At 38.1% G+C, this 18,184-nt stretch overlaps 1 protein-coding gene across 2 annotated transcripts; it reads right to left on the bottom strand.

Moving 5' to 3' along the window:
• Positions 1–442: 442 nt before the first annotated feature.
• On the bottom strand, positions 443–17,702 carry ice1 (KIAA0947-like (H. sapiens)). 2 transcript variants are annotated; one of them, XM_061951068.1, is made up of 20 exons: positions 17,471–17,702; positions 17,293–17,351; positions 13,957–14,068; positions 13,247–13,323; positions 13,132–13,169; positions 12,972–13,054; positions 10,915–10,991; positions 10,695–10,732; positions 10,529–10,611; positions 10,407–10,443; positions 9,086–9,142; positions 8,924–9,007; positions 8,464–8,813; positions 6,035–8,377; positions 5,665–5,827; positions 5,259–5,419; positions 1,927–2,117; positions 1,654–1,754; positions 1,475–1,573; positions 443–1,380 (listed from the first exon to the last, which is right to left on the bottom strand). In XM_061951068.1, exons 1-20 carry the CDS (start codon positions 17,558–17,560, stop codon positions 1,199–1,201), a joined length of 4,425 nt encoding a protein of 1,474 aa, XP_061807052.1. In that variant the 5' UTR covers positions 17,561–17,702; the 3' UTR covers positions 443–1,198. The 2 variants fall into 2 exon arrangements, with proteins under 2 accessions (XP_061807052.1, XP_061807055.1); XM_061951071.1 differs by lacking the exons at positions 443–1,380; positions 1,475–1,573; positions 1,654–1,754; positions 1,927–2,117 and adding an exon at positions 5,090–5,173.
• Between the last annotated feature and the right edge of the window lie 482 nt (positions 17,703–18,184).

The following is an 18,184-nucleotide window of genomic DNA, read 5'->3' on the forward strand; positions in this document are numbered from 1 at the left end:
AACAGTACCCTCACACATAATTTGCGTTCTAATTCACTATTGTCAAATTCAAGGCACAGGGGCCAGATCTGGCTCGTCATCTCAATGTATGTGGCCCACAAAAGCCTGGAAACAATGTGTCCAATATTAATAAACATATAATTGTATTAATAATGTTTTATATACAACCATAAATATGTTATAATAAACGTATTTCAAAAGAAAGCATGTACTATATATGATCCATTAAATTGCATCTTTTAAAATGTGTCCAATATTAAATGAATAACAATACAGTATATATAAATATATATTCATACATTTTCGTTTTTATGACAAAATAAATGTACTGCATGAAAATACATCTTTTACATTTTTACATTATTTACCATAGTACATTTTCTTGTAAAGAGTCAAACTTAACTTTTCCATTAATTTATATGTAAAAAAAAAAAGTCTAATAACCAAATGCTTGGCAATTGTGTAATACTATTGGGCAATTATACATTTATATTCAAAGTTACAAGTCACCCTTTAAAGGCAGCCATAAATGCGATGAACGTCAGACACCTTTTTATCAGTTTCAATGTCAGATAATCACGATTTATTAGACTTTTAACATGCTGCACAAAGTCATAGTGAGGGACACCAGAAGGCAGAGATTATATTTAATATGTAGAATTTTTTAATAGTAAAAATAAATTATCTCTGAAACTGTACATACATTTACTATGGTGTGGTATATTTTTTCCATGATGTACAACCATTTGTATTTACAAGCCACAAAGTATAGCACCACAGTCAAACTAAAACACATGCCCATTAAGAGTACTTTAAAATATTACCTGAGCATATTGTAATATCTGTGTGCCTCCACTTGTAACAGAGTGGGAATAGTTAAAATACCTCAGCCATAATCATTTAAAAAAAAGTTTTGTATTTGCCACTTAACTTTCCTCATTCCTGTAAGAGTAGACACACACATAACAATACATTCCTAAATCAACACAATGTCCAGACATGACTGTAAGCGGGTGTGTCTGAGTAAAGTGGTAAGGCATGCCTCAGGTCACAGTTATAGGTCAAATAAAAGCAAATGCTCTTTTCTGGCTTCACCAGGGATGGCAAAGATGATTTAGTTGGGATCTTAAAATTGAAATAGTGTAAATCACATTTTGGAGAAGCGCAACATAATTGCACTTCCCTAAGGATGTGTGCTCTATTTTATGGAGTGCCTGCAGATCGAGGCCAGCTGGTTAATGCAGCTCATGACAGCAGGGGGAACGCTCTGTGATGCTTCCATTCGCCACTCTGCAAGCGCGTCCAGGGCTTCTTTTGGGTTGCATGGCGACAGGTCGAAGATGCAGTACACGGCTGCTAACTGCACCTGCCATGGCACACCTGGACGGCACGTTCATTATAAAATTACATGTCTTGCTCATTGAAAATCCAAACCCAGCCACCTTTAACAGATAGTGCTCTCTTGATTACGTACCTTCACTCTGGCTCTGCCTACCAAATGTATTGATGACATTGGCGACTGATAACACTGAAGAAATGTTATTTTCTTTGATTCCCAGCTGGCCAAGGCGCCCTGTTTAGGAAAAGTAAAAATACAATTAAGCATTCAGGTGTGAAAGAAGGTGGATACCAAATACATCAACAACAACTGACCAATGAGCCGCAGGACAGCTGCCACCGTCATGTTTGAGATGGGCACCTGCTGGTCTCGGGACTGTGACACCCATGTGTTCATCATTGGCCACAACTCTTTACTGTCAGTGCACAAAAACACATTTTATCATACAAATAATGTAACTGTTCTATTCAGCAAATTCCAAAAAAGAAAATCAATGCTGTCTTTTTGCTCAAATATACAATTGTATTTTAAAACATTTCTTTAACTACATGGAATGCAGTTTTAGCATTTTGGTGAATGATCCCTACCTCAAGATATGATCATAGCTCCACTCCCAGGACTTGTGTGCACAGAGAAGGTGCATAGTGAACACCTGTTCCCAAGCCTCTGTTCCCAAGTCGTCACCGTATCGACTGTGTTTTGCGAAAAAGGACCCTAAATTTGACCGCATCTCAGAGAGTGTCCTGGCAATTAGAACGTCGATATCACAGGGGGAAGTCTGAAGGGGCACAGGATGTTTTGGTTTCATTAATTTTCTCAATTGGAACAGTGACTTCAAATCTAAACTACAGTAATTTTTCTAAAAGGCATTTCTGACTTTTACTCGGGGTGTCCTGATACAACTTTTTCCACTTCTGATACAATACAGATATTGGAGCCTTGAGTATTGGACGATACTGATATTAATCCTATACAATATCAACGCAAATCATAGTGCATACTAAACAAATAATCTACCTATAAATAACCCTAAGAGAATCATGCATTTAACACGTTCTTTGTCAATGTTGAACCCAATTTAGCAAATTAAATTGTACAATTAGAAAACATTGTCAAATTTAATGAACAAATCATTCAAAACAACTTTGAATCATTTTTCATTTCTCCTGTTCATGAAAGTAAAATCACAAAAACTGTAAATTCCTTAAAAAACAATAAGTCAACAGACTGCTATGATTTAGACATCTCTCTGATCAAAGAAATTGTTGATTATATAGCTGTTTCCTTCACCTATATATGTAATATTTCTTTTTATAAAAGATGTATTTCCAATGAAAATGAAAATGGCAAGTTATTCCCATCTTCCAAAGTGGAGATGAGCATCAGTTTACAAACTATAGGCATCTTTACTCCCACCATTTTCAAAAGTCCTTGAAAAATTATTCGTATCAAGATTACAGTTTTATTGATAAGCACCGCTTGCTAAGTGAACAACTTATGGTTTTCGATTAAACAGGTTCACTTCCATGGCAGTGATTGAAATAGTTGAGGTAACCATTACAATTGATAAGGAGTTCACTGTTGGCGTTTTTATTGACCTGAGCAAGGCCTTTGACACCATTGATCACACATTACTTTTGAACAAAATGTTTGATGAATGTTTGATGAGGTCTTCCTCATTATTGGTTGAAAAGTTATCTTGGTGGCAGAGAACTGTATGTGCATATGAAACATTTTAATTCAGAGAAAAATATTTTAACACATGGAGTACCCCAAGGTTCTGTACTGGGACCACAATTGTTTATGTTGTATATTAATGATATCTGTAAAATCTTTGAAAAACTAAACTGTATTATCTTTGCTGATGATACAAGCCTGTCCTGTTCTGAGCAAGATCTTGGCCAGCTCCTAGAGACCGTAGAGAGTGAACTCTTAATTTTAAAGCAAAGGATTGATGCTAATATACTATCAATCAACTTAAATAAAACAAAATATATACTTTTTGGAAATAAGAAAATTAACATACCGTGTCACATAAGGATTGATGATATGGAAATAGAAAGGGTGTATTCAAAAACATTTTTGGAAATCTATATAGATGACAAATTAAATTGGAAACTGCACAAAATTATACTCATGACAAAGATGGCACAAATTATTGATTTGTTATATAAACTTAAAAACTCTGTAAATCAAAATGCTCTTAACATGTTATACAATTATTTCGTACTTCCTTATCTCAATTATTGTGTTGAAATCTGGGGTAATAATTATAAATTAAACATCAACTCAATGTTCTTACCGTACTTTAAAAGAAAGCCATTAGAATTGTAAATTATGCGGATTATTATGCTCATACCAATGCTCTTTTCATTAAATTAAAAACGTTAAAACTACATGATCTTGTTGACCTCAACACTGCTATTGTGACGTATAAAGCTAATAACCGCATGCTGCCTCAGTGTCTACAGGAGAGGTTCAAACCCAGGGAGAGTCCCTACGACCTCAGAGGTTCATCTGTCTTTCAGAAAGCAAACATGAGAACTAGTTTAAAAAGTAGATGTGTTTCTGTCAGGGGGGTTCATCTATGGAACAGCTCGGGTGATGCCTTAAAATTTACCAGTTCCATTCACACATTTAAAAAAAACTTTCAGACCAAAGTCTTACAAAAATATATCGCTCTTGAATAAACACCACTAGTTAATACTATTATACATTTTAATCACAAAATTAAATGTGGGACATCAATAATAATGGAAATATAAGTGTTTGTATATAGTATATTATTGCTACAAATGTTTAACCAACATGTATGAGTGTACAAGGATATTTCACAACTGTTTGTCTATGTCTTTACTGTGTATCTATTAGAACAGTGTGTATGTATGCTGTGTAGGTGTATTTGTAATATGTTGTGTAAAGGAAATTTTACATGTCTATTAAGCTCAAAATCAGAGTGCGATGTCTCCTGGTTTTACGACATCTTACATTTGAGTTTTTTAATAGGGTTAGGCGAAATAGGTGTTTAACTTCAGCCTAAACCTTTTTGGTCTGTAAAATTGTCAACTTATGAATTCATGGATGTACAGTTGTTTCTTTATTTTGTTGACCACTGACCGAAGAAATAAACTAAAAAAATACATAATTTTGTAGTGTGGAATGCTAGAAAAGGCTTGATCAAGTGAAATTACTGAGAGAGCAGTGGTGGGTATAAAAATCACTATCAGTAAAACAGATTTATGATATTTAAGTGGAGTGTTAATTTGTTTTTGGCAACAACTAGTGGTCACAAAAATTCATTAAATTTAGTGCATGTTGAGTAAATTAAATAATCCAGACACATTTTTTAGAGGATACTTTCCAATATGCTTGTCTTGGAGATGTTGTATCCCTAAGTAATATGCAACAAAAATATATGGTACTTGTTTATATTGATAAACGTTGTGTTTTAGACTGCAATCTTGTTCAGTTAATGACAATTATTATGTATATGTCTAGCCTGTGTGCTTAGCTGTTGTGTAGCTGTTAGCCCTTAATAGCCTGCCATGTTTACCTTTTGTAAATTACTTCACTACAATTCAAGGAACGATCAAACTTGTGTGCTTATTGGACAATATTTAGATGTTAACTCTTTGTCCAGCTTTGCACAAGTAAACATGCTGCAGGACTGCTTGTATCAGAGATTTTAGATGCAAGCCGGTATCATCCGACACTTGTTTTTTTTTTTTTGCCGATATCTGATACCAATATCTGATCAGAACACCCATACCTTTTATCAAATCTTATTCAAGTGGTCAGTTTACATGGATGTGCCCATTCAGTGCACATATAAACCTGAATGGAAGCAAAGCACTAAATGAGCACAAAGACATGAGGCCGACATAACAAAATGATATAAACCGAAACCTTGACTTTATACCTTTTCCCATTCAAGGTATGCTGAGAGGCACTTGAAGACTTCACAAGTTGCTTTAAGTTGGGTGACTGTGTGTATAGCTTGGCATAGGAGGCTGCTATGAGACAAAACAGTGGGCCATGTTGTCACCATAAATAAAATCAGCTTGGAGCAATCCGGGAAATCTGGAGCAGGAAAAACCGGATCAAAGATACATAGAATTTAAAGCATATGTGGTGCCAAATTTAGTCCAATATTCGAAAGTGTTCATAATTTAGGGAGCAAATCTTGCTCCTTTGCGTCAGTATACCTGTCTACATAGAAAATATAGTCTTCAAAAATAAGAGCACCTGAATAAACAATACAGTCACAACTTTATGTCTTAAGATGGCATCCAAGTAATAACAGAAATATGACGAATACCACAAACCTTCCACAAGCAAGCTATAAGCCAGGATATGAGCCTTTTCAAAGTCTCTCTTCTGTCGACAGATGGCCGTGTAGACTCTGCACAGGGCCTGCATATAATTTTTGCACAAGTCTCTCTTCTCTGTTTTCAATTTGTTCAAGATGGCCAACATCATATCGTCTGCCTTTAGGTCAAGACAAAACATACACAAATACATAAGTTCACATGGACGCAGAGTACTAACTGTAATCATTTATCTTACATATTTTCCCTCAGTAAGGTGAAGTTCTTCAAGTCTTAATTAAATACTGCACAGGCATGTTTTTCATTTGAACTAGTCTTTTTGCTAATAAATAACAAAAAAATGAAAACATTAAATAGGCATACTAACCAAGTTGCTCTGACAAATCTCAGAGAGGACTTCGTGCTCCTCATCTCTCAGGACAGGTTTTTTTGAGAAGTTACCAACATACACTTGGCTCTGGATCACAAGCAGGATGTCAAAAGCTTGGTGTTCAATTCTTTTCAAAAGTCGGACAATGACATTTTGCTCAACAGGTTCTTCACCCTCTAGTGATGGAACAGTTTTCTTTTTATCATTCTGAGTGATCTTCAGAGTCTGAGGCGATGCTGACTCATCGCCACCGTTGGTCACTTTGTAGACGGCTCCTGGAGAGCTGCTGTCTTGCCGAAAACACTTACGGTTTTTAGGCTGAGTCAAGTCAGTGGCAGGTCGTTTTTCTCCTCTTATCTCATTGGTGAAAGCGGTTGATGTGGAAGAGACCGTTTTAAAACTTGACATCTGAGTGTCAGTTGTTGGAGGTGAGGTTCCGCTTTCCGAAGAACTAATGCTGAGATTCCCTCTAAGAATGCTCAGTGTGCGGGCACGTGCAGAGAGTTCTGGGTACATGCTATCCAGAATAGTCATTGAATTTTCCTGAGATGGGCAGGGGGCTGCAGAGTGTGAAGAATTCACTGTAGCTGGCAAACGACCTGGGACAGGCACCGCATGTTTTGGGGTGGCAGAGCCAAACTGAAGAGGTGATGAAGGTAGTACTCCATTAGAACTCATTGTTTGACTATTGGGAGTTAAAGGGGTCTGAACTGGAGTGGAAGGGGACGGCAAGCTACCCATTGGAGAGGGGAATAAAAGCTTTCCAATTGCATGCCTTGGATTGATTGGTTTGCTTTCTTTTGAAGGTGTCCTTAGAGGGGTGATGATCGGAGGGAGCGGAGGACCAATTTCAGTGCGAACTTCACCTATAGACTCTGACGACAAAGGTGGTTCAGTAGCTGCATTTGTGACCATATCAGCTGTATAATCTACTCCTCTGATTAAGTCATATTGTTCATCAGGCACTTCAGTAGAGAAATCAGATGTATCTGGTCCATTCACATCTGCAGTGGTCTGTTTGAGAGTGCTAACTGGTTGGCCATCACAAGAAACGTCCTGAGTTGAGTCTTTGACAACAACCTCTCCTACAACATCTTCTTTCTCTAAATGTATCAATGCCTCTGTGGGTGTTTTATTTGAATTGCCATTTACACCAAGGTGAATTTCTTCTGGTTTTGCGGTGATTGAATTAGGGGTTAAATGAGAAAGCCTGAGCTGACTGCAGAGCAAATGCATATTTTCTTTAGAAGATTTAGAGTTGAATGTCGTGTCTGGAAGAGAAATTCCAAGATCAGCTTGTTTGTCACTCATCAACGTGTCCTTTGGATCAGTCATTGCCGTTGTTGTAACACAAGGTATATGACGGGCAATAGTTTCATCTATATCCTCAATCCTTGACATTGGAAGTGTAATGCTACTTGGATTGTTTGGAGAAACTGCTCCATTACCCTTGGCAGTTTCCTGGGCTTCCTCCATTTTGTCTGTATGATAGAATGACTCCTTTTCTTTTATGTCTTCACTTTGTGTATATGCAACATTACTACTGGCGTCACAGTTCAATATACACGGTTTGTCGTCTCGCATTTCTGAGTCTTTTCCTTTGTGATCTGCATTCTCCTGGGGATTTAGGACTCTGGCATTTTCAGCTCCCAGTGCATAGCCACTTGAATCATGGTTGCTATTCCCATATTCAGATGCATGTTTCTTGTTGGAATTATCTTGTGTCTGCCCATAAATGACGCAAGTAACTGACTGCAGAGCCACTTCCTTGTTGACCACCATTTCTTTGGGAGATTCCTCACAAATACTGGGATGGGTTTTGGTATCAAATACTTTGTTAATGCCCATCTCTGTAATAGTTGCTGAGTCATCTTTGTTTGGCTCTACTTCAGAATCTGTAGAATTACAGTGTACAGTTTCTTGGATGATACCTGCAGCACAGCTACTTACAGGTTCCACACAGCTCGGCTTCTTACTAACTGTGTTTGACAAGGGTTCCTGAACAGGAAGTGTGGTTTCTGATGAAGAAAAGGATGCCAATTGCTTCACACTATCCTCTTCAATCTGCATTTCTGCACCATATTTACAATGCCTTTCATCCTTCAAATCTGTGGTAATAGTAGACTCTGGTAGACTGGAAGAGCAATCAATTTCATGTGTTGAGACATCACACAAGCATGCATTTGCACCAACTATGGGTGAATGAGGTTTCGGAGAATGGTCTGAATATGATGTTAAAAGGTCTAACTTGTCTTGATTAGAATGAATGTTGTGATTGCCAGGTAGGACTTTGTTTTCCGTTTCTCTTTTTGCAGTCTCCATAGGCTCGGTTTCTTTTTCCTGAAAGAAACACGCAACACATTTTATTACTATGAGAAAAATAAAAATAAACATTTTTGTCAGTGCATAATTCAATACATTCTTACAGTATCAGGTAGTGGAGATAGGCATGGTTGCAATGGCTTAAACCAGTCCAATATCTCATAAGGACTGGCTGTGTCAGAAGGCTCCTTTGGTATGTCTTGCTTAGGTGAGTGCTTGTTTGTTAAAAAGGGTTCTTGTGTTTGCTTTGTGTCTTTTGTGATCTGTGGAGATGCTTGTTTTGTGGTTTTCTGTGCATGCCGTGGGGCTTTTAAGTTTGTGTAAGTCAAAGTTGTCTGGATGGGGGACTTTTGGATGTTTCTGTTACTCTTGAAAGGGGTCTGGGATTCGACCTTCTGAGTGTAAGTGCTTTGGTGAGAAGTGGTAAAGAACTGCTTAGCATTGGAGTAGACTTCTGAAATTACAAGAACAAATAAGGAGGCATATAAATAACAGAGATCAACATTGTTAAATGGTCTACAGTCAGTCTTCTAAATGAAAGGAGCAAATATCAAGCGGACTCACCGTGTAAGTGCAACGAGTTAGCGGATTCCTGGTGTTCAGGTTCCACACAAGCCCACAATTGTTTTAGAAGCATCTGAACCTTGTCTGTAAAAATACCATCCACACAATATATTCACATTTAAAACTTGTTTATGCTCTCCATAAAATTTTTCAATAGTTTACCTTTGTCAACTCTATGTTCTGTAGGTGTTTTTACTTGAGTTGATGCACTCTTGCATTCTAAACGAGAAACAACAAGACTAATTGTGCAACTCGTGTGCAGGTTTTAAACTTATATATACAGTACTATATATATCAGTGGTCCCCACACCTTTTTGAGTCTTTGTAGGGTAAAGGGGTCTTAATCATGTAATATGAATAAAGGGGGAAAAAACAATAACAGTTTACTTTACATATATCACTCAAATTACTGTAGTACTGCCACACCAAAATAAATTAATGCAAAACCAGTGTCCGGTCCTTGTTTACTGCAACTCATTTTGCTAGCTTACCATCGGAGGCATATTTAGTTATTTTGGGGCCTAAAGCAAACCTAGTCAATTGGGCCCTCCACATAACAAAAAGTCCAAGGCTGCACATTAAAGCTTGGTGAGATGTGCATTCAGTATGACTGATCCCAAAACTTTTTCTGTAACTGATAGTAAGTGAGGGACAAAAATCAACATTTAGCAAAGTGTAAGCCATATTTAGAGATCCTTATTGACGTGTAGCGCTAGATCGTTAGTGTGTGACTGACAGGAAAAAGAGAGGTCTTGAGTGCCTCACAAGTTCCTACCTGCTGAGCTTCCACTACATCTGACCAGACCCTCTGTTACAATAGCCTGCCATTTCGAGTGCTTTAATACTCACATATTTGTGATAAAAAGTGTAATTCTCAACTTGCATCCTGCACCGACAGTAGCTTGAGTTGTGTTGATCAAATATATTCAGTGTCACTAAGAAGTTCACTTGGGGTAGTTTTACCAAAAACGGTTTGCTTTCTTCTCACCTTCTCCGCTCTACTTGGGTATCTCTGCTACATCTTTATAAAAACCTCTAATAACAGGTTTGTTTTGGTCAGCCTTCCGGAATCAAGTCTGAGCATGGAATAGTGCATTACGTGAGAAAGCTCCCCAAGCTGTCACAAATGTTCATGATTGATTAAGCATTTTAATATATTCTGAAGAGCACAAAAAACGTTTTAAGTAGAAGAAAACTCTATTTAACATTTGTTATGATACATTTTGGGGGCCCTGGAAATCTCAGTGCCCCATGCAACTGCCTAAAAGTAAGTCCGGCCTTGCTTACTGTAAATGTAAAGGTGTACTTCGATGTGTCACGTGTGATAACACATGGGCAGACGTGTGGATTCTTTCGAACTAAAATATCCTGAGAAAAAAATTGGCAGCCCAGTACGAACCTGGACCAAGGATTGAGGACCACTGTTATATATAATAAATATAATACTTTCAACAAAACATACATATATTTCAAATGCTCTTACCTTTATTTCTTTCTCGCTCCAGTTTTAAAAGTCTTACCTGTAATTATCACAACATTAAATTTAAATTAATTTATCTTGCCATACCATAACCTTTCTATTAAGGATTCACAAAGGTACTGCACCTGAAAGTCAGAAATGTTTCTCTCCAGCAGTCTCTTCTGTTTAGTAAGCTGCGTTATTTCATTATTCTTTTGGGAAACAGATTCTGCAAAGGGGGGAAAACAGGTATTGTTGTACAAATTTAAGGCATATTTGTGACCAAAATAGAAAAAGTTATTAAATACAAACCTTCAAGCTGTGCAAGTTTATTTGCAAGGTTGTCTTTTCTGTTGACGGGCAAAACAAAACAGGTTTTCAGGAACAAAATTCAGGCAGCTAAAAGGTTCATGAATTAAAAAAAAAAAAAAAAACATAACTGCAGCAGTTTGTTAATTTAATTTTCTATTGAGGGCTTTGGTGGTAAGAATGATCAAAATACATCTTGAATTAAACAATCACTGTTTCTTACATGCTCGTTGTCTTGGCATGATCCTCTTTTAGTTGTTTGAGTTGTTCAGCCTTTTTTTTAGATGTGTCCAAGGATGACTGAAAAGAAAAGATTGTTTTATTTTGAGTTCACCAGATGCAGAATGAGCATCAAACACACGCACACACACACACGTGTATATGTATATATATATATATATATATATATATATATATACATATACATATACACACACACACACACACACACACACACACACACACACACACACACACACACACACACACACACACACACACACACACACACACACACACACACACACACACACACACACACACACACACACACACACACACACACACACACACACACACACACACACACACACACACACACACACACACACATACAGTCATGGCCAAAATATTGGCAGCCCTGCATTTCTGTCAGATAATGCACCACTTCTCCCAGAAAAATTGTTCAAATTACAGATGCTTTGGTATTCACATGTTTATTTCTTTTGTTTGAATTGGAACAAAAAAAAAAGTCAAATCTGATATTATTTTACACAGAACTCCAAAAATGGACAGGACAAGACTTAATATTAGGTAGCACACCTTTTGGAAAAAATAACTGAAATCAATCGCTTCCTGTAACCATCAATGAGTTTCTTACACCTTGCTACTGGAATTTTGGACCACACTTCTTTTGCAAACTGCTTCAGGTCTCTCAGATTTGAAGGGTGTCTTCTCCCAACTGCTGTTTTTAGATCTCGCCACAGATATTCTATATTTAGATCTGGACTCGTTGATGGCCACTTCAGAACTTTGCAGCGCTTTTAAGCCCTTTTTGTGTGCTTTTTGAAGTATGCTTTGAGCCGTTGTCCTGCTGGAAGACACATGACCTCTGACGGAGACCCAGCTTTCTGACACTGGGCCCTACATTATGCCCCAAAATTCTTTGGTAGTCCTCTGATTTCATGATGCCATGCACACAGTCAAGGCATCCGGTACCAGAAGCAGCAAAGCAACCCCAAAACATCAGTGAACCTCTACAATGTTTGACTGTAGGAATGGTGTTCTTTTCTTTGAAGGCCTCATTTTGTTTTCTGTAAACAGTGTGATGATGTGCTTTACCAAAAAGCTCCACTTTAGTCTCATCTGTCCACAGGACGTTCTCCCAAAAGGATTTTGGCTTCCTCAGGTAAGTTTTTGCACACTCCAGTCTTGCTTTTTTATGTCTTGGTGTCAGCAGCGGGATCCTCCTGGGTCTCCTACCATAGCGTCCCTTTTCATTGAGATGACGACGTATAGTGCGAGCTGACACTGTTGTACCCTGTGTCTGCAGGTCAGCTTGAATTTGTTTGGAAGTGGATCGAGGTTCTATATCCACAATTCTAACAATCCTTCGTTGTAGTCTTTTATCAATTTTTCTCTTCCGTCCACATCCAGGGAGGTTAGCTACAGTGCCATGGCCTTTAAACTTCTTGATGACATTGCGCACAGTAGACACAGGAACATTTAGATCTCTGGAGATGGACTTGTAGCCTGGAGATTGTCCATGCTTTTCCACAATCTTAGTTCTAAAATCTTCTGAGAGTTCTTTGCTCTTCTTTCTTTTCTCCATGCTCAGAGTGGTACACACAACATTAAGGTTGAGACAACGTTTCTCCATTTTAACTGGCTGCAAGTGTGATTTCTATATTGCCAGCACCTGTTACTTGCGACAGGTGAGTTTAATTACAAATTAAAGGAGCATTACATGCTTAAAGAAGAACTATTTCTTACAATTTTGAAAAGGTGCCAATACTTTTGTCCAGTCCATTTTTGGAGTTCTGTGTAAAATAATATCACACTGGGCTTCTTTTTTTTTTGTTCCAATGCAAACAAAAGAAATAAACATGTGAATACCAAAGCATTTGTAATTTCAACAATTTTCTGGGAGAAGTGGTGCATTATCTGACAAAAATGCAGGGGTGCCATTTTTTGGCCATGACTGTACATAACACACACAAACACAAACACAAACACACACACACACACACACACACACACACACGCACGCACACAACTTACTTGTGCTTTTAGTAGATCGTTTTCTAGCGAGGTATTTTCCCTCTTAAGTAGTGCATGCTCAAAAGATTGAGTTTCAAGGAGCTCTAAACATTTGAAAGAAAAAATATTTACAAATTGTCAGTGATTGAAAGTTGTTTTTTAGAGTATTGTTACCAAGTACCTTTTGCATCCTTTAGCTGGTTACCAAGGTTTCGATTCCTGAGGGATAGGACATATATTGATGTAATTATGATGAAGACTTTGATCAAATGAAGCATATTGTTACAACTACTTACTCAGACAGTGTATTTTTGTTTTCTTGCTTCAACATCTCCACTTCCTTCGAGATGTGTTCATAGTCTTGAATAATCTTCTGTATTAAGGCAAGTTAGAATATTAAATGTCAAGCAAGGCATTTTAAAATACAATATTTTGCTTAAATACACATTACACACATACTCACTACCTACTGTATATAATTACACATGTACAACAGATGACACTGCATCATACGGACATGTGCTTGAAATGGTTAGCTTATAAAAAACACATTTGTTTCATACACATAGTTTAGTTATATACTATTAAAACACTACATTATTATGAAGCTATTTAAACTGTAGATATTTTTAAACACCTCTCTGTGATGTGCGATACCACTGATTTTCAGAGTAATATTCAGGTTGTTATCGGCAACATAGATTTGATACTATTATTTTGGGCAAATACTATAGGGGAAACACCAAGTTGAAAATAAAAACCTGTGGCACTTAACAAAATTAGTGTATTTAAAAAAAAAAAACATCTTATGATACAAAAAAAAATAATGTCTATTTTATTGTTTAATTCAAAATTTTATAATCCCAATGCGTGATTCAGTGGCAATACAACTTTTTCAGAAAATGTCAAATTATTTTTTACAATGCCAAAACTTACTGTCGGAGTTCTGGCTCCATATCAACATAAACAGCTAAGGGAATATTAAAAGATTCTGCAGAGCACATACCTTTTGTCCTTCCAACTCAGCTTGCAAAGATTCATAATCTTTCGTCTTTTTCTCCAAAGTAATAAATTGGATCTGAAGCTCCTCCAGTTGTTCTTTCAGCCGGGTTGTGTCACTGAAGCAGAAATGCCAAACGTACAATTGACAAACAATTAATAAACAAGCACCCTCCCTCCTCCAAAGACATGTACTTGGGGAGAGGCTGATTGGTAACACTAAAATTGGCCCGAGCGTATGAATGTTTATCTAGCTGTATTGGCCCTGCAATGAGGTGGCGACTTATCCAGAGTGTACACTGCCTTCCGCCCAAGTGCAGCTGGGATAGGTTCCAGCCCCCGCGCGATCCCCAAAAGGGACAAGCAATGGAAAACGGATTGATGGGCGGGCATATGTGTGCAGTGTTTCCAATACATTCATTTCTTAGTAGCAGCTCACCATTGATGAATGTCACCTTCCATAAAAAGATTGAGTACTATCACATGCCTGTTATTTCGAAACCTTTTACTTTAAAACTTTTTTTTAATGTTACGATCTGTAGCTTCAATCGATGCAGAAGTCACTGCTGATGTAAGTTTGTGACGCTTTAAGATTTGCCTTACTTGACGCCTATTTTTCGAGTCCCTGTCAAAATTAGCAAATTAGAAGATGACGTTTTCGCGCGACTGCACCCCAAGCAGCTTAATGGGACAGCAAACTTGGGAGAAACACTGGTGTTCATTTCTGACGTCCTTTACCATACTGCGCTTCAAAGATTAGTTTTCTATGTCACAGATTCATTTGGTGGGAAAAAAATCCAAACATGTGTGTGTATTTTTGGTCTAAATTAAGCATTTTCAAGCATACAAATTGTTAAAATAACAAAAAAATAGCAATACTACAATAGCAATGGCAAATAGATGATATCGTGGCTAATGACAACATGAATACACTGGAATAAACGAGTGTAAAGGTGAACACCATTCATCCATCCATTTTCCTCCGCTTATCCGAGGTCGGGTCGCGAGGGCAGCAGCCTAAGCAGGGAACCCCAGACTTCCCTCTTCCCAGCCACTTCGTCCAGCTCCTCCCGGGGGATCCCCAGGCGTTCCCAGGCCGGCCAGGAGACCTAGTCTTCCCAAGGTGTCCTGGGTGTTCCCCGTGGCATTCTGCCGATCGGACGTGCCCTAAACACCTACCTAGGGAGCCGTTCTCGTGGCATCCTGACCAGATGCCCGAACCACCTCATCTGGTTACTCTCAATGCGGACGAGCAGCGGCTTTACTTTGAGCTCCTCCCGGATGACAGAGCTTCTCACCCTATCTCTAAGGGAGAGCCCCGCCACCCGGCGGAGGAAACTCATTTCGGCCGCTTGTACCCGTGATCTTGTCCTTTCGGTCATAACCCAAAGCTCATGACCATAGGTGAGGATGGGAACGTAGACCGACCGGTAAATTGAGAGCTTTGCCTTCCGGCTCAGCTCCTTCTTCACCACAACGGATCGACACAGCGTCCGCATAACCGAAGACGCCGCACCGATCCACCTGTCGATCTCACAATCCACTCTTCCCTCACTCGTGGACAAGACTCCGGGGTACTTGAACTCCTCCACATGGGGCAAGATCTCCTCCCCAACTTGGAGATGGTGAACACGGGGGTGTTATTTTATGTCTAGGGGGCAGTCATAATATTATAAACCGTACATAAACAGTTTATAATGCTCTAGATGTGATTTTTTTGTATTTATAATTAGGGATGATGCTCGAAACCGGTTTTCCCGGTTGTTCGATAAGAAAAGAACAGAGTCCTCGGACTCTAATCCCTTTTTGAGAACCGGTACCCGTTATCGAGACCACTATAGTAAAGAAAAAGAGTTGGTTCTTTATTCGAATTCCTGGGAACGAATCCCGTCCCGACAAGAAATGCCCCGTGGGACATCACAAGAAATGACGTCACGTAGCTCAGTCATTAGGCGCAGATGGGGAAAGCAGGAAAAAAATGGACCGGAAAAAGCGCTCCAAGGCATGGCTTCAATTCACCAAAAAAACAAGGAAGCGGCAACATGCAATTATTGCCAGGCTTCGCTCTCGTGTAAGCGGGGGAAGTACAACAAGCGTGTCGTATCTTCGAAGCAGCGACAGAGACAACGAAGAACGCCCCTCTTCTTCTGCCAGCTTCCCCTTGTCCCAGCTACAGTGGCGGTGACGCCGGTGAGTAACTAACGTTAACTGTTGCCGGTTAATTTCCATATCTGCTCACTTGTAGTAACGTTACCTCTTATGTCAACCAGGACTGCAGTAATGTTAGCTAGACTAACGTTACCTAAGCATAGTGAGCAGCTAATGGTAACGTTAACGTGAGCCTTTTTGTATGTGTTTGATAACGTTAACGTTATCTTGTAGCCTACACCACGACACAGTTTGCAAGTCTGTCTAATAAATTAGTGCTTTCTTTATTTCTTTAGTTTATTTGGAACATGAACACACTTACAGTATAATACATCACAGTGTCATATAATTTCACTTTACAGGAGTAGGAAGAAGTAAAGCTTATTTAATCCTACCCCTTTCCCACTTCATAGCGTTTACAAATATATACATCATTTACTGACCTTTTTATAATAAAATACCTGTGAATTAGTATATACAACAGTTTTGTAATATGTAATTAATTAATATAGTCATTATTAATATACTGAGATGAAGAATATCTTATTTCCAATAAGGTTGAAAGTATTTCTCGTCATTCTTCTTCTTTGTACTTTGTAAGCACTATTCATTTGAACAACCTCTTAAACTGGATCATATCAGTACAATGTTTAACTTCTTTACTTAATCCATTCCATCATTTAATTCCACATCATTTTAGCTGTTTGCAATTTTACCAAATCATCGAACGTTAATATTTTTGACTCAATAAATAAAGTGTTTGTATGTTCTCTACATCCAACATTATGTATCAGTCCAATTATTATTTTTTTGTAACACGGTTAAGGAATGTAGCGCACATTTGTAGTTATTTCCCCACATTTCTGCACAATAACTCAGACATGGTAAAACTATAGTAGCGAGCAGTAGAGAATGTGAAGTGATTTGTTAAACCAAATATTGTGTGTTTTTTTCCATATACAACAACCTATCTGGACTCGATAAGAGAATCGATAAGGAATCGGTTCGATAAGAGGATTCGATAATAGGCTCGAACTCGATAATTTCTTATCAAACATCATCCCTATTTATAATGAATAATTCCTACGTTGCTGAAATTAATTCACCATTTCAACCAATTTACTGCACTTCATAAAGACTAAACATTGTTCTGTAAACAACGTACATGTGCTAAGTTTCACTGGTCAATACTCACTCTGAAACGGTGATCTTCTGTTTGAGTACCAGCAATGACGACACATAGTCTGTCAAATTCTGTATAATAAAATAACATAGATGAACAAACATCCATTGCAAATGTTAATCATTTTAAACAGACCAGACCGATAACAAAGGAAACTACCATGCCTGTACAAGACTAGGAGGGGTTATACCTGGTGCAAAACGGAGCAGTTCTGACAGTTTCCAGGCGTTGCAACCGCGGCGATTGATAAAGTTTTGGAATGGCTGTCTCCTGGCATCATGGTTATAAAAAACTAACACCAATATTATGACTCCACAAAGGGCAGAGACCATGTATAGCGATCTTGACTACCCGTAAAGGTTCAAAACAAACACACACTTTCGTTTCTACCACGCTTACAAAAGACCCAAGTCAGGACCCATACAAAGTACCTTCCGGTAATGCCGTCTGTTTAAGGGGTACAGCTTAAGTAATCAATACTCCATTTATAATTCAAATACACACCACGTGATAGCTTATCATTTATTTATCTTCAATGTGTTGTATTTTAACCATTATTTTTGTATGTACATTTCACTCCACAAATAATTTTGTTCAGGCATTCATGTCAGACTACTAATAAAAAGACTACACACCAAATGTGTCATTCAAACATTTTTTTTAAATCGTCAGACTTCTTTAGAAATAATCAATTGATAGTAAGGTACACACAATTCAATTGAAATACAAAAATGTTTCTCGTGGCATATATGTGTAAAATAATAGAAAACACATTTCTACAGCGCTCCCTGGTGTTAAGAATGTGTCGCTTTACTGAACCCTGCTCTCCTGAAAACATCATTGCTAACCCCGACATCGAAAGACCTCTGCCACTCCAACAGTTAGAAATTAAATACTATTAATA

Source organism: Nerophis lumbriciformis, linkage group LG04 (genome assembly GCF_033978685.3).
Source record: "Nerophis lumbriciformis linkage group LG04, RoL_Nlum_v2.1, whole genome shotgun sequence".
NCBI classification, from domain to species: domain Eukaryota; kingdom Metazoa; phylum Chordata; class Actinopteri; order Syngnathiformes; family Syngnathidae; genus Nerophis; species Nerophis lumbriciformis.